Source organism: Streptopelia decaocto (assembly GCF_964273445.1).
Source record: "Streptopelia decaocto genome assembly, chromosome: 6".
Taxonomy (NCBI): domain Eukaryota; kingdom Metazoa; phylum Chordata; class Aves; order Columbiformes; family Columbidae; genus Streptopelia; species Streptopelia decaocto.
Window position 1 is genome coordinate 19,173,841 of NC_138660.1, and position 15,529 is coordinate 19,189,369.

At 42.3% G+C, this 15,529-nt stretch overlaps 1 protein-coding gene across 1 annotated transcript in view; it reads left to right on the top strand.

Annotated features, from left to right (window-relative positions):
• The window catches only part of EPHA4 (EPH receptor A4), a 103,196-nt gene that overhangs the window by 67,123 nt on the left and 20,544 nt on the right, over positions 1-15,529 (top strand). The window contains exons 6-8 of the mRNA XM_082056596.1: positions 8,142-8,266; positions 9,468-9,627; positions 10,705-10,816. Coding sequence (XP_081912722.1) covers positions 8,142-8,266; positions 9,468-9,627; positions 10,705-10,816 — 397 coding nt within the window. The remainder of the gene's footprint in view (positions 1-8,141; positions 8,267-9,467; positions 9,628-10,704; positions 10,817-15,529) is intronic.

Below are 15,529 nucleotides of genomic sequence, written 5' to 3' on the forward strand. Positions count from 1 at the left end.
AAGTAAAGAAAAAGTAACTGTGTGAGAACCAAGGAGAACAACATTAAGAGATGTGTTGCCCAGGGTACTAAATCACACATTTGCCCCATGCTGGGTTGAGCTTTATGCCGTAGCTGTTGGGGTAACCATGTGCTCGGATGGCTTTGTGGTAGGTGTAAGACAGGACCAAGGAGCAGAATTGAGGCTTTCTGTTAGCAGAGACAGACATGAGGCATCAGGTGAGACCTGTCCTTTCCAACGTGAGACAAAGGATTGCCCCTTTGGGATATTAATTCAGCAGAGTCCATATTTTTGCTATTCTTTTATGGATTGTTGATATGTTGTTGTAAGTGGCAGGAAAGATGCACCCAAGAAGTGGTTTGCAGGGCACAGATACAGTAAGTTATTTCGTTGGTCCTGTACAATTTAAGAACAGCTCTAGCCCCTCGCTCTGTTGACCTGTGAAGTCTATGCAGACATGTCTTAATTCTCCTGACTGTGGGCAGGAGGATGGAAATGGGAGGAGGAGTAACTGGATGGTTGCTTGGCTTGAGGAAGGGCTTAATGAATGGGATAAGGGTTTCATTTGGGGGATCTGATGTGTCTTTGAGGGCAGCTGTGATTTTGTTGTGGAAGGGGCTGGAGGGGGAGCGGAAGAGTTTGTTTTGAAAAAGCAGCTCAGTGGATCCTCCTCCTGTGCAGCAGTACAAAGGTGAAAGACAGGCTGTTTCTGGGGGGATTAGCTCCGGTGGCTCCCCGGGAGGAACAGCGGGGCGTGTGGGTGAGGGGATGGTGGTAAGTGGGTCAGATTGCTCCAGACTACTTATTTTGAGTGGTCAGGGAATGCCCTGTTTCCAACATAGTTATCTGTTCTAATAACTAGAGGTTATGGTCTCTAGTTTCTCCTTCTGGCTCCCCCAGAGCCGCTGTACCCTGGGGTTCTGGATGTTGTATCCCAGCATCAGTGGTTTCTGGCGGTCTGTGCTTGCTGGACCAGCGTCTGGGAAATAAGAGGATGATTACAGCACGTGCTTCCCAGAAGCATTCAACCCACATTTGGGTCATGGGATCCTACCTCTGCGTATGACTGGTCTGGGCCCTGAAGGAGAGCTCTGGGAGTTACAGCAAATCTCTCTTTGTCTGGAATGCGTGGCCCATTTTCTCTGCTTCTCTCAATTCAAAATAATGCAGTAGAGCATCAGTGTTGGCTTCTTTAGGCTACAGAATTTATTGTTGTTTATACTGGGTCAGATTCTAACCTCAACTAGAGGGAAGAGTAACTGCAACATGACCTGCTTTGTGACCAGCGGCTCCAAACCCGCTCAGGTCAGACAGCTGCTGACTAATTCCCTGTTTTAACAAATTGCTTATACCTCTAGAGTTTCTTAGAGCGATTCACAGTGCCAGGTACATTCACCCTTCTTGGGTTAATCATTCTAGTTAAAGCATTTAGAAATGTTTCGGTGGTTGTAACATTCAGATAGATTTTTATAAATTGCCTTCCATCTGAAAGACTTGTTTTCCTGTTTGTTTTAAACTGGCATTCATACACACAGGAAATACACAGTATTCTGCCGTGTTTCTGTTGGCAGCTATTAAGTTATCCTTGTCAGAACATGCCAACAGGATTTTTTAGCAAGCTAGCAGAAAGAAAACAAGCCATTCTCAGACTAAACAGACCCCATGCTTGAGTTGTAATACAGATCTCTTGCTAAATGCTATGTAGAATCTATAGTCTTTTGGTTTAGGGCAATCTTTGGGATTGCAGGGTGCAGATTCAGATCTTTGGAGTTGCTCCAGACCTGCATTGCATTAGCTGACATCATTATTTGGCCTTCAGAATTGGAGGGCCAGTACCTGAAAATAATGTTTTGCTGTCAAAAGCTAGTCCTCAGAAATTAATACCCAGAACGAGCCATCTCCTGGATGTGCAAAATCGTCTTTGTCACCCCCGTCTCACTGCAGTTCCTGATGTAAACCCCAGGGAACTGTGGCCAGACCTCAGCTCCTGTAGTTGTTCTGAACTAAATTAGAGCAGTTCTGGTACACTGAAGTAGCCTGGGCTAAAACTGGCACAGAATTGGACGTGCAACACAGAAAATATACAGGCTGTTTGTGGATGTCTCCAAGAACTGAAGCCAGGAGTAGGGTGGTACAGATACAGCACTCTAATAGTCCTCAGCTACTACTATTTGTTGCTGCAATCAGCCTGGGTTTTCCTTCAAGCTTTTGATTTGATGCAAGTCAGAGCCAGCTTTTGTGGTTTGGCAAGATTTGTAGCTCAGGTTCTTTTGGGAGAGGCAAGAAATGAAAACTTTAAAACAGAGGAAATGTTTAAAACATAATAATGCTGTGTTAACAGTCTTTAAAATCTCATTTTCTAGCCCCCTTCTTTATGAGCACATCATTACAAACGTACCTGATGAGAGCTGGTCCCTGGGTTTGAGAGCTTGTCACTTGTTTTTCTCAGAGATTTTTGGCAGTGACTGGGTTGCAGAGCCTGGAAAGAAAGGGAAGATCACTCGTGCCTGACCTTCTGGGCTGAAAGTGTCCAATGAGAGTATCTTGTGGCTGAGCTGGTGCTTTTCCTGAGCAGTGTAATTTCTAGTAACAGGGAAGGAAAGTTTAGTTCAGAAGTATTACGGCTGATTGAAGGGATTGAGAGAAAGAGGCCAAGCTCAGCTGTCACACAGCTTCATATTACCTCGGCCAGGATTTTCAAGTGTGGGCGGATAACCTTGGGCGCTTTACTCTAGTGGTGTAGATTTAAAGTCTTTGCTTTAAATGCTAAACCTTAAAATTCTGGCCTGAACCTTGGTGTGTCTCAGTTTCCAAGCTGGGAGGTGTTCCCTGCCAGTCGTCATTCCTGGGGGAGGGCGAGGCTGACGGTGGGAAGACAGAGGACTTGGGAATGTCTTGGGAGGCTTCCAGTGGCTCAGTTGAGCAATCAGGCCACTAGATCCTTGTCCAAGTCCTAACCTGGCCCAGTCATCACTAGTACAAATGTTTGCTCCACTTACACAAAGGCAATAATGAGAAAAAATGAAATTTGCATGTGGTCAGTTTTTCAAGCACACATGCAGCCCGCAGGCTCCTACTGGTCCCCAGGAGAAGGCGTCGTTGTCATCCTGGGCGCACAGAACGGGAACGCCAAACTCCAGCTTACTTCTTCCAACATGCACAGACATCTCATCTCCGTGTGTGCATGGAGGTTCACATGTGCAGAACCCTTTCATGTGCTTATCCTTACGTACATACATGGCTTATACATATGCTATGCATATGTTTGGAAATGTAGTCAAGCTAAAATACATTCCCCTTTGTTTGTGGAGCTGTTTGCCGGGACTACTCAAAGCACAGGGGTGGTGTTAGTCAAAAAGACGGGTCCTGCAGCATTTATACCTGGGTGAGAGAGAGGACAGGGGGTAACAGGCCCAATGGGAAGCCAAACTGAGCATCAGCATCTTAGGAAAGAGCACAACTCCTTTTTAATTTAGTCTGATGCATGTAACTAACTAGGGCTGGGTACTTCTCCCTTCACTTGATTTGAAGTTAGTGTGGCAGCTAGTAGAGTAAATTGCTCTCTTACATGAATAAAATTACTAGAATCTGGCCTGGAGAATGTTGCCTTTAGAAATGATTAAGAACATATTTGATTCTCTGTGTTCTATGTCCTTTTCCTGCTGTGAGATTATCTGATAATATAATTTCCAAAATCCCATGTAAAAACCCACAATATTACAAGGTAGACATTCAAAGAGGAATCCCAAAATGTGCCAGGTTCCCTTAAAAGTGTTTTGTCCAAATTAATAAAAGATATTTTATTGTTTTGCTTTGATTTCTAAGAGGACTTTTCTTCTTTTCTTTGGCATTAGATTCTCAGATTTTTTTTTTTTAAGTAATTAATAATGGAGCAGGCTTTTAGTATCTTCCCTGGAAGGTAAAAACCCTTAATCACAGTAACATCATTAGTGCTTTCAAGCATTTAATTTTGATGCTCAACAAAGCACATAGCCATTGATAAGAACAAATAAGTGTTGTTGTGTGCAGTTGAGGGAAAAAAGAAAAGCATGAAAACCCCTAAGCTTCAAGTAATTAAATTTAAATATGTTATTTGAATTTAGCTGAGATAATGTACAAACTGTGGGTATATTTTTTCAATCAGTGCAAGACCCCTTGAGTAAACATGATCCATTTAAATTCAAATCATGGGGAGTGGTAAGTAAACCCTGCTGTGGTTAAGAAGGCATCTTCACTAAAACACTGGGCATTGTGTATCTTTGATATCTGAGTACTCATGTGTTGTAGTTTTATAAAGGGCTGTTTTCACTCATGGATGCCTACATGCCAGAGACTTTATTGCATCTATTTATTTCCTGTTTTTTTTCCTCTCCCCCCCTTCCCTAATTTGAACCAGTAATGAAAAGCTGACACTCTGCTTCTACCATCCTTTAAAGTGCCTCAAAACTGTTATAATTCAGCCCTTATTAGCCTTGGGATATGGCTTTATGGCATTTGGGTGAAGTTTTTGTAGTACATCTGTGTCCTTCTCTCTCTGTAGGCCACAAGCTCAGAACCGCAGTAATAAAACTACTAGTAGGTGTTTAATGGCAGGTTATTGAGGAAGTAGATAAAAGAAAATTGCAACATTCGCATCAGTAGGGAGTGGGGTTTTTAAGGGAGAGGAACTGCTGAGCTTTGAACTAAGGAAAGTTACACTTGGTGCTTTTGTTCAAGGGGACCTCTTTTTAGACACCAACACACCTCGTCATTCTTCCCTCTGAATTGGGCTGTTCTGGTAGAACTGGTGCTTCATATGTACAATTTGTACATGTGTGGCAGAAAAGCTTGCTGTTGTAAGCAACGATAATTGAGAAACAAATTTTTGCTTAGGGTACCTTTCAAATATCAGGGAGGAGGAATTTGCAAAAAGTGAAAGAAAAGGCGAACTCCCACTTTCTTCCAAAAGTATTATGTGACCTTACTGCAAACATCTTAATTGTGTACGTTTTTATTTTTGGTCAAGCTGTCCTCCGTATGTTTGTGTAGGAATGTGTGTATATTATGAACAGTTAGCCCACGCACGTATAGGAGAAGATTCCATCTTTTATTCTGCTCATGATCAAAGCATCATTTTACAACCTGTTATGTGTTTGTCTTCACATCTTCCCAAAGAGCTAATTTAAAGGCAAAAGGCAGAAGAACAAAGAAAGTGAATATTTTGCACAAGCTCACCCAGAAGGCTGTGACTGCTGCTTGGGCTGCCATAGGAGCTGGCCGTGGGGGTCTGCTCTGTCCGGGCTCCGCTCACTGGACTCTTATGCCCTTTTGGTAACATATGTCCAAGGAGACCCAGACCTGTTGGATCCTGCAAAACAAGGGAACAAACAAACCTGATTTGTTTGGCTATTTGCAGAAATAAGGGAGCATTTGTAATGAACGGTTTTATCCATGCAGTGGCATAACTGTTGTAATCCCTGTGGTTACTGAGCCCAGTTCCTCAAGGCCCATTGCATAGACCTATTGCATAGACCACTACAGGTTTGTGCTACAGAGTATCAAAGAGCTCCTGGGCAGCCTCTTGCAATTCTAGTACTTCATCCTGTAGCTGGACTTCAGCACTCTTATGGTTTTTGTATAGCATATGCAGAGGCAAGACGTATAGTCAAAACAAAATAACTTGAACAAATTGCTCATCTGCATAACACAGGACAAAGGAATAGAATAAAAGTTAAGCAGGATGAAGTTGCATATAAAGGACAAGAAGGAAAAACTAATGCCATTCTTACAATTGTAAGGAGTAACAAAGGAATGGGCAAACAAGCCCTGTCTGTGTCCTGGAGGCCAGGACCAGGTTGTGTATTCCAGTAGCGCCAAGGATCAGCTGTCCATTTTTGGAGAGACATAAGAAAGCACTTGTCAAACTGTATAAAGCTAAGCATATTCCACAAGAAGAGATAGTTAATATATATTCTTCTGCTGCAAATAGGCATTTTACAACAGAGAAGAAATGCGCTTTCATACAGCACTTACCAGCCTAATACTGAAGGACGCTCTGAATTCCAATATAAATGCCTGCAGAAATGAAATGGGAAGTCAAGGAGGTTAAAACAGGGATAAAAGAAAGAAAGTGAACTTTCTCTCTGCAATTCTTGAGGTCAGACCAGCATCAGTAACAGATTCTCAGTAAAAAGAATTGCCTGTCTGCCCTGCATGAGGCACTGATTAACTAAGCAGATTTCTCTCTGGTTGGTTTATCAGTAATGTCATGTGTGTGTGTTTTAGGGTAACGAATCTCTTCTCTAATTTATTAACTGAGGGATATTCTTACTGCAAAGGGGAAAAAAAAAGGTGAGATTCTCTATTGAGGAACTGTGAGGTTATTAAGCAGGTTCTCAGTCATACCACGGATATAATTTGATGGAGCACACCTGGACCCTCCCTGTTGGCTGAGTTTATAGTCTCCTCTGTCATCCAGTATTTGCCTTTGCCTGTGAGAGACAGACAATGAAAAAGAGAGGAAGGTTCCGGAGGCATTTCTAACAGAGATGCCAAACTGTCAAATAGTAAATCGAGAAGCAGCTCCCTGATGGTTTCACATCAAGAGGAGACACCCTTTTGTGACTGTGCGGTGTCTACTGGTTATTTTCACTTCCATCAGAACTGTCCGATACGGTCAAGTAGGTTTGAGGCTTTCAACATTCAATTTTCCTTTCATTTTTTTGTGACTGTTTTATTTATTTGTCTTTCTTGGTAGTTTTCAAGGATGCATGTTTCAAGGATACTTTTTACTTTAACGTTTTCATGAATCGTCATCTCAAAGTTAAGAGTAGAAAAAGAAACAAAAAGAAAGGGAAAAGAGGAAGAAAAAAGAGCAACGTGTCTACAGCTTTAGGGGACAAAAGAAGAAATATATTCAATTTAGGAAGACCTCTAATCTCTGGTTATACAGGACAGCTTTGTTAGATAAGATTAAAATTTTCATGAATGTCCCTTTTTATCCTTGGAGACTTCGCCATTTATACCAGCTATTGTCGGCATCAAAAGAACTTGATAACAGCTGGCTCGAGATGTGACCACACAGCAACACAACAGCAAGAAAGGGGCAGCCGGGTTCATAAATCTTCAGAAAACCGGTTCCCCCAGCGCAGCCATGAATCTGCTGCTATCACAGTCAAAGGGAGAATGCATTGTCCTCCAGCCAGTCAAAAACCTGAACTTCAGCATTAGCAGGGGCTCTGTGCAGGGCGCACAATGCGATGGTTTCCATTATCTTCTTCATTGCAGCCCTTATTACTGCACACAGATACAGTTTAAAGGATCTTTGAGTTGAGCTTGTTGCTAGGGAGAGTTTTTCCAAAAATCAGGCAGCCCTTACCCTTGGCAGCGTAATCCTGCTTTTTCTATTCATCGCATCAATATAGCACCACATGGGGCAGGGTCAGATGATGCCAGGTTGGTACACAAAGGACCAATCTCTGATATCTTCTGGCTGGGAAGGAGCTATCAAAGCCAGAATCTGGCCCTTGGGCACTGAGCTTCCTCGTTCTCCAGGGACTGCTCACAGACTTGGGCGTTAGCAAAGCAAGTTAGGAAGCACAAATTGGCTCAGACTCTTGAAATACAAGTTTCCTGGTTTTCATGGGAGGGTCCAAATGCATATGTATTCAGCTTTATTCTGGTCTTACTTAATTCAGTGGCAATATTTTCTCAGCTTTACACAAAACCAGATTGGCTCCTCAGGATTTCAGAGTTCTGTAAAGCAAATAGCTAATGAAGTAACACCAGGTAATTTTAGGAGACGGAAGAAGAGAATCACAACAACAATAGTATAAGTCTATGTACTATGCCTAAGAAAGGAGACAAATTAAGCAGAATCTTTTAGTACCTTAACCTGTCAGGGGGATTTGTACCTACGCATTGTGAACATTTCAGTGTAATGTTTCTTCAAACCTATCTAGTACTGCCCAGAATCCAATTAAAAGCTTTATTAGAGAGGAATTAAATGTGATTTTGTTAAGAGAAAACTGGTGAAATAGTTAAATACTTATAACCCTCCTGCAAGAAAAACACAGTTTCTGAAAATGCTCATGTTGGGAAAGCTATGATTAAAAACTTTAAATTATTGCTTATATATTTGTATTTTTTTTTTTTCCTGGCAGCTCCATCCCCAATTGCTTTGATCCAGGCTAAAGAGATAACAAGGCACAGCGTTGCCTTGGCTTGGCTGGAACCTGACAGGCCAAATGGAGTTATCCTGGAGTACGAAGTCAAATACTATGAAAAGGTACTGTTCAGAAACGGACAAGCAAGGCATTCTGTTTGGGTTTGAGGAAAGCTTTTTACTTCATTCCGTTACAGTTTATTTCCAGATAGGATTCCATCATTTGAAACAAAATAGATTCAGTTTAATAAAATCCAATTAAGAATTTCATGCACTTAAATGGTTGCTTGAAAGAATGAGACTCATAGGCTGTTCCAGCTGTATGGTACAAGTTGATTTTGTTATTTTTTCCTACCTAGGAACTACTCGCTTTTGTAGCAAGCATATTTATAATGAGAATCAATAATGTTGGGCAGAAGTGAGACATTAGCTTTACTTCATAGACAGAAGCATAATAATGAAGTATATAACACAGTAATAATAAGAAGAAAATCTGTTTGCCGATAGCTTCTGCTTCGCGTGATAGTGTGGGCTGGATGGCTTTTAATAGAGAATAAGGAAAGAAAATTACGTTCTTCATACTTTCCAAGTTAGAAATGTTATTCCTACAAATAACTCCTCAAGTATGGAACTATGAAAAGAGCTGTTTTGTTTCAAGGTTCTCTGCAAAAATGAACAATTACCTTCTCTTGCTTGTGTGCGCTCTTTCTCGCACACACATGGATACTTCTAATTTTTTTTTACAAAGATAATCACATATTTGCTTCCCTAACATGTGCTGTAAAAGGCATCTGATTTGCAAAGAACCTCATTACTACATTTTCTGATGGATTTTCCAGCCAAAAATAGAATAGTTTTTAAGATTGGACCTTCTGGAAGACACTTTCTAACTCTCTTATTTTAAAAAATATTTTAAATCTTTTTTTATGTATATGGCTCCTGGCTGGTGAGAAGAAAAAGAAAGTGCCAGCATGTGTGAGTAAAATGTTGCTTGTTCATCAAGAGCATCCTATTTGAAGGCTTGGCTATTTTCCAAAGGATTTAATGGTGTGATTTCTTAAATAATCAGTGATATATGAGCATCATACCTACTGCCTCGTCACCCTTTTTTGGCTTGCTCTGTGCAGCACGCAGTGTAGGGATATTGAGCAAGGCCGACAGCAGGAGCCCTCGGGACGTATTTTGGGAATTCCATCATTGTTACTCACCTTCTTTCATCGTGACAGTTTTGGCAGGGAAGTGGTGTTCCACGGTTCACGGTGCAGCAGTTCATGGTGCAGCGAGGCATTTTCACTTGATCACCGTGCTGTTCTTTTGTTGTTAGGACCAAAATGAGCGCAGCTATCGCATTGTGAAGACAGCCTCCAGGAACACGGACATCAAAGGCTTGAACCCCCTGACTTCGTATGTATTTCACGTGCGGGCCAGGACAGCAGCAGGTTATGGAGACTTCAGTGGACCGTTTGAGTTCACAACTAACACAGGTAATGACATGCCCACTGATCTCTTTTTCTTTTGCTGGAGCAAAGGGCACAAATGTAACTGAGCTGCGCGTTGGGAGGTTCCTGTTGGTCGTTTGGACTGTGGTGTGTCCGTTCTGGGAATATGCTCTTCTGTGGCTTCATGACTGTTAGTGATGCTGTGAATATGACCTGAGACACCTATTGGATGTGCTGTTAATATATTCTAGATTCTAACAATGAAAATACTTCAGTGTGGCTTAAGGAGACGCACACCCTATAAACGCTTGGAAGCCATTGGTGCTTGAGAGATCTGTGTACCTGTTCTGTGTATTGTAAATTTAGATGTTTGCACATGTTTTTGGAATATATCATTTGCAGGAGAATAGAACCCTGTTATTCTCCTTTGCTAGCTATTGACATAGGGCAGTTAGATATCCTACAACAGCTCACATATTTGCACTTTTCCTTAAACAGTCATATAAAGACAGAATGTTCAATTTATGTTGTCGGTAGAGCTTTTCACTTTGCTCAAGGAAACATGCAAATTTAGTCCCCAAAATATTTGCTTTTCAGTGGCAGGAAGGCAATGTGGCCAAGCATATTTTATTTTGGACATACAGGTCTGTTTATATCAGTGTAAGATCATGCCAGTTAGTGACAACATCCTTTAGGATGTTAACAGCTGAAAATAATCCATCAGGAAGAGGGAAGACATATTTTAAAATAACTTATTCTCTTTGTGCCAGTTGGGGAGTGATAATCTGGCCCCACTGAGGAAAAAAAAGGAGGAGGAAAGAAGAGTGGAAAGCAATTAGAAATGGAAAAAATTAGCCATTCTACCATCTGAGAAGCACTGAAGGGGAGAAGGAGAGGGAGCCATGTTCCCAGTGAAGTTCCCCAAATCATTATCAAACATCATGTCTTCCACTGATTAGGGCCCTGTTGGAAAATTGTGTCAAATGACTATATAATAAAGGCCTGAAAGTAGATTTGAGTGCTACTCTAAACTGCCTTCACAAGCCAGAAAGCCCCATTGAGTGCTACCTAGGTTGATTTTTTGAGGGTATCTGACACTAATGTTGCCTTTTCTGTTTCCAGTTCCTTCCCCCATCATTGGCGATGGTACCAATCCCACAGTGCTTCTTGTTTCAGTGGCTGGCAGTGTTGTTCTTGTGGTCATTCTCATTGCAGCCTTTGTCATCAGCAGGAGGTAAGAACTTAAGCTTCTCTCTCCCCCTCTGTCTTTCATGAGGGAGCTTTTTGTCTCCTCCAAACAAAGCTAAATTCTTTGATTAGCATCATAAACAGTGCATTTGCATTACAAGCCTTCTCCCATGTAGCTTTGATCTTCTCAACATTAGAACCAAGCAGCATGTGATGTAATGGCAATAGTTCCAGCTCTATTTGCCCTTCAAATGCAAAGTTGATTCCAATAACTGGCATTGAGAAGCAAGCCAGATAGAGATTTGCGGTTAGTGTAATTTGAAGTTAAGTTTAATGGGTATGGGTACAGTAGATTTTCTTGGACTTACTCCTGATAGACAGGGAATAAACAACTGCATTGTTGTGAACTAAGCCAGCAGACTGCTATGCTTGTGATTTTTGTGTTTATATGAGTCTGCGTTAGTTTTTTGGGTTAGTCCTTCCAGTGTGAGTGGATATGACTGTAAAACAGAAGCCACAGTCATTCAGCATCACAGGCAGTAACACAGCAGACTGGATTGATGGTTATTTCATCAGAGCAGGACCATAACCTTCCAACAAGTTCATTCTCCCAAATTCAACCCAGGCATGAAGAACAATCCTGAGAGTGGGAGAACAGTGTAGCAGAAACACAGTGCGAGTATTTCTGTAGCCATCTTTGTGTTCAGTCTCATTTAAAAAGATCAGCATGGTTTTGCTTCAGTGTAATTCTGAGATAAAACTGAGTGTATCACTACTTGCATCTGAAGTCTGGGATCTAAGGGATTCACATTTTGTCAGTCTCTGTTGATCAGTTTAATGGCGTCAGCTATAAATGCAGATAAATTCCTCTTGATTTGCTCTCTTAATTTATGTTGTCTTAAGAGCAGTTAAGTCACTATGTTTGTAATACCTGGAAAGCAGACATGCGTTTTTACAGTTTTCTATGGGTGTTCAACTCAAAGCCTCCATGCTAGCAAGGAGAAAGAAGAGCAGAACATAGGAAAATGTAATGCAGAGAGACAGGTTTATTAAAAGCCACTGGAACAGCAAATAGCATCACTGAGCTTGATGACTTAATCTCCTCTCTGCTTTTATTGATCACTTTATTATTTAAGGCAGGATTGATAGCAGGATACATTGGATTTCTAATTATGAGTCGCCACCTTGGAGAATTGAGCCTGTCGAGCTGCTTTGAGATGATTCCTTCCCCTCCTCCCCCTATAAAAAAAGTTGCTTCCCAAGGCTGATAAACACTGCTCGGTGATTGGCCCTCAATGGATCACTTTTTAGAAAATGAAATGTCAACCCCTTGCCCTCATATTGATTCTCTTTAGTATCGGCCATAAAACTGTCAGAGGAAGGGCTGCCTGGAGCCAGGTAGCTGACAGACTGGCTGCCGTGGGTGCGCTCAGGCAGGTCCTCACACCGCTCAGCCTGTCTGTTGGGTTTTTCCTGCCCACAAGCATTGCACTGGGATCAACACACGACAAAGAGCAGGTGGACAGCAGGGACAAAAAGCTGGACCAATACTGGTGGGAATGGAGATAAAAGTATCCCGGTGGCCGTGGGTTCAGAGATGTCCCGTAGCTCTGCACTGGTAGGTCTCAGGGAGGCTGTGGAAGGGGAAAGACAAATCAAGATGAATGCAATAATAGGACAGTGAAACTCCTCTGTGCATACTAATGCCTGGTGCCTTGCTAATTAATAGCCTTCCTCAATACACAGCTCTCCAGTAGCTGGAAGTAGCCCTCAGTAAACAGAATCTACTTTAATATTCACTACTACTCTAATGATTTTAACCACTTTTCCAATGTCATTTAGAGGTGTGGGCTTTGGGGATATTTCATGATGTTTCTACACTAGCAGAAGTGAATAGCAAAATAATTACACTTTTTTCCAAAATGACTTCAGACAAGAAAAAGCTTTTCTGTCCATACAGTCCCCACAAGGAGGTTTTGTAATCTAGCCATGACCTGAAACTCATATTTGTACAATCAAAAACACGCTTTGGCCTGCAGACGTGGCCTCTCTGCATCCACGAGCCAAACGTAGGAACTGGGCATATGCTCTAGGTGTCCACTTTTGAACTCTAGGTTATTACTACTAATTTAACATTACATTTTTTCAAATCATTGCTCAGATCCCAAAATTCATCTTTACAACAGGATTTGCCAAAGGACTTTGCCTTGAGGCAGCTCAAGCTGTTTGGTTCTGTCCTGCAACCATGGCGTTTGTGTTAACATGAGAACTAATCTGCCTAAATGTAGGTTAAATTTACTGAGGTTAAGATGAGCATACCCGTAGAGCAGAGCGCAGGAGGTAGCGTGAGTGTTTCTAAAGCCCACAGAGTATGGCAAATAGAGTTGTAAAGGATTTAGGAAAGTCTGAAACAGAAAGACCCTCTTTCCAAAAGGGCTTGTGTGGAGTTAGATGGCCCTGCAGAATCCTCTGGCCGCCTAAAAGTTTCTGTCAGGAATTTTTCTGATTGATAGACTGATTTATCTTCAGCTCCATGAGCAGGTAGAGGCGTTTTCCCACCTTTAGCTGCTGGTGCTGGGTGCCCTGTGGCACTTGGCCCCTCTCTGGTTTGGGGAGGAGGTGGGTGCAGCACTGTGGCCTCGGGTCCCTGTTTCACCTCTGTTGTCACCTCCTCTTCGTCACTTCCCCCACCTGTAGATCTGCCTGTGTCTCTGACCCCTCTGCTTTCTGAAAGCTTCTGTGTTCTTCTCCTGAATGCTGGCTATTTAATCACCACCACCGCCCAAATCCCTGTAATTACGGGGTTCAGATCTGTGACAAAGGCTCTCTTCTGCCCCTCAGGTGAGCAGCCCCGAGGGGCAGCCCCAGCCCTGTGTGCCCAATGGCACGGGGCTCCCCGGCTGCGCTGGGGACAATGGCACGCAGGAGTGTCCTGCCCCCAGCCAAGCGGGAGAGGTCAAGGGGTGACATGGGGAGAAGTGGAAGTAGGTAGTTAGTTTGGAAGGTATTACGTAAAGTTAATAAGCTACAATTATATTGCTTGAACAGTAATCCCTTTGTTTCCTATGCTTTTTGTATGTCTTTGGATTTTAGTGGGGGAAGTTTATGTTTTTATTGGTTGTTAGGGTGCTTGTACTTTTAAAAATAAGATAAAAAGAGCATTTTTTCATACTTAAAATGCTTTCATGCAAAGCCTGTTTGTGTTTCATATGTCCCATCTGTGCCTGAACGTTAATAAAATTAATTTGAAGGGGTCCTGCTTAAAAGGCAGAATCTTTCTTTTTCTTTCCTCTGAGAGAAGTATAAAACCTGAAACCACCTCTGAGATCCCCTTGGCTGACTTGGTGCCCTATGGCACTGGGTGAGATTCGTGTAGCCTCTTCCTTCTTAACCAGTTCAGTAACTAGGAACAGAACGTAGTCCTTTTATTTAACTCGGCTCTATTATACCAGTGCTGTAAGTCCTCAGGCAAATAAATGGTTTAAATTGATGTTTGGATCCAGTGTGGTTTTTAATAATGTTGCTTCTCTGATTTGGAGCCATCTGCGTTTAATTGACTTTCATCAAGAAAAGAAGCTCCCAACCGTTTATGGTTGGATGTGTACCTGCGTTTAATGTCTGAACACAAGTTCTGTTGATGTTGTTGGGAGCTGTGAGGCTTGATTCAAAGATCAGGTAGTCTTCACTTGTCAAACAGGATTTTTTTTCCTTCTGTTTCATGGTTAATATATAGTTTTTATTATTAGCATAGTGGGTTTAACACGCAGTGCTAAAAGACTGCAAAGACAAAGGCTGGGAAATGGCCCTTCAGCTGGGGGTGGGAAGCTGCCATTCCCCGCAGGCCAGTTGCAGAGTGGGAAGTGAGATGCTTCTTGCTAATGGGCAGAAGGTTTTGCTGACAGGAGGGGAATGGTGAGACTTAGGAAAATTTGCTGCAAGTGAGGCTCTCAGTCATCTCTTTTCTTCCTCTTACCTGCGAGTTTTTGACCCCTTTTAACTCACATCTCCTGACAGGTCTTTCTCTCACCCTCCTCTACCCATTCACCACTTTCAGACTTCTAACCCGGTCTGCCCCTGGCAGGCCTGGCCATCTCCAGTCCCACTGCAGGCAGCAGGCTGCACATCACAGGCAATGCCAGTCTTGTCTCTGTTCCGCAGCCTTGGTTTCTCTTTCTGCCTTCCCTCTTCACACCAGCCCAGGCTCTTGCCAGTTAGCTGGGAGACTAGGCCTTCCATAGGACTGGACAAACTGAGGAGTGAGCAGAAATAAGCCCTTCACTTTGGCGATGTCTGTTCTTATGCCTGGGTCTGAACTTCCAGGGAACGATGGGGAAAAGTCTAAATCTAATCTCTACATCTACAAACCATTAAATGCTGGGGAATCTCAGTACGCATTGGACTGAGCTGACTCCTCAATATCTTCCCTAACAGACTAGCTTTTTGTATTATCCATTCTTGATGCCACTTATCCATTGAAGTTTAAAGCTGAACTAATTAAATACATAACTGGATACAATATAATGTGTGTAGGTGTAGAAATAGTAATCTGTAGAATTAACATACTACTCTACGTTATAGTCTCCAACTCAGAGGGTTAGTAGAGGAGCTCTGCTATCAGGAGTTCTTTACCTCCTTCAATTATACAGTGATTAAAAGAACAAACGAAATTTTGGGGATCTGCATTTTTGGTGGTCAGGGTTGTTTGGGTTTTTTTTTGCTGCCATTCTGATTCCTATGTTACTAGACCATTTCCAGTTTT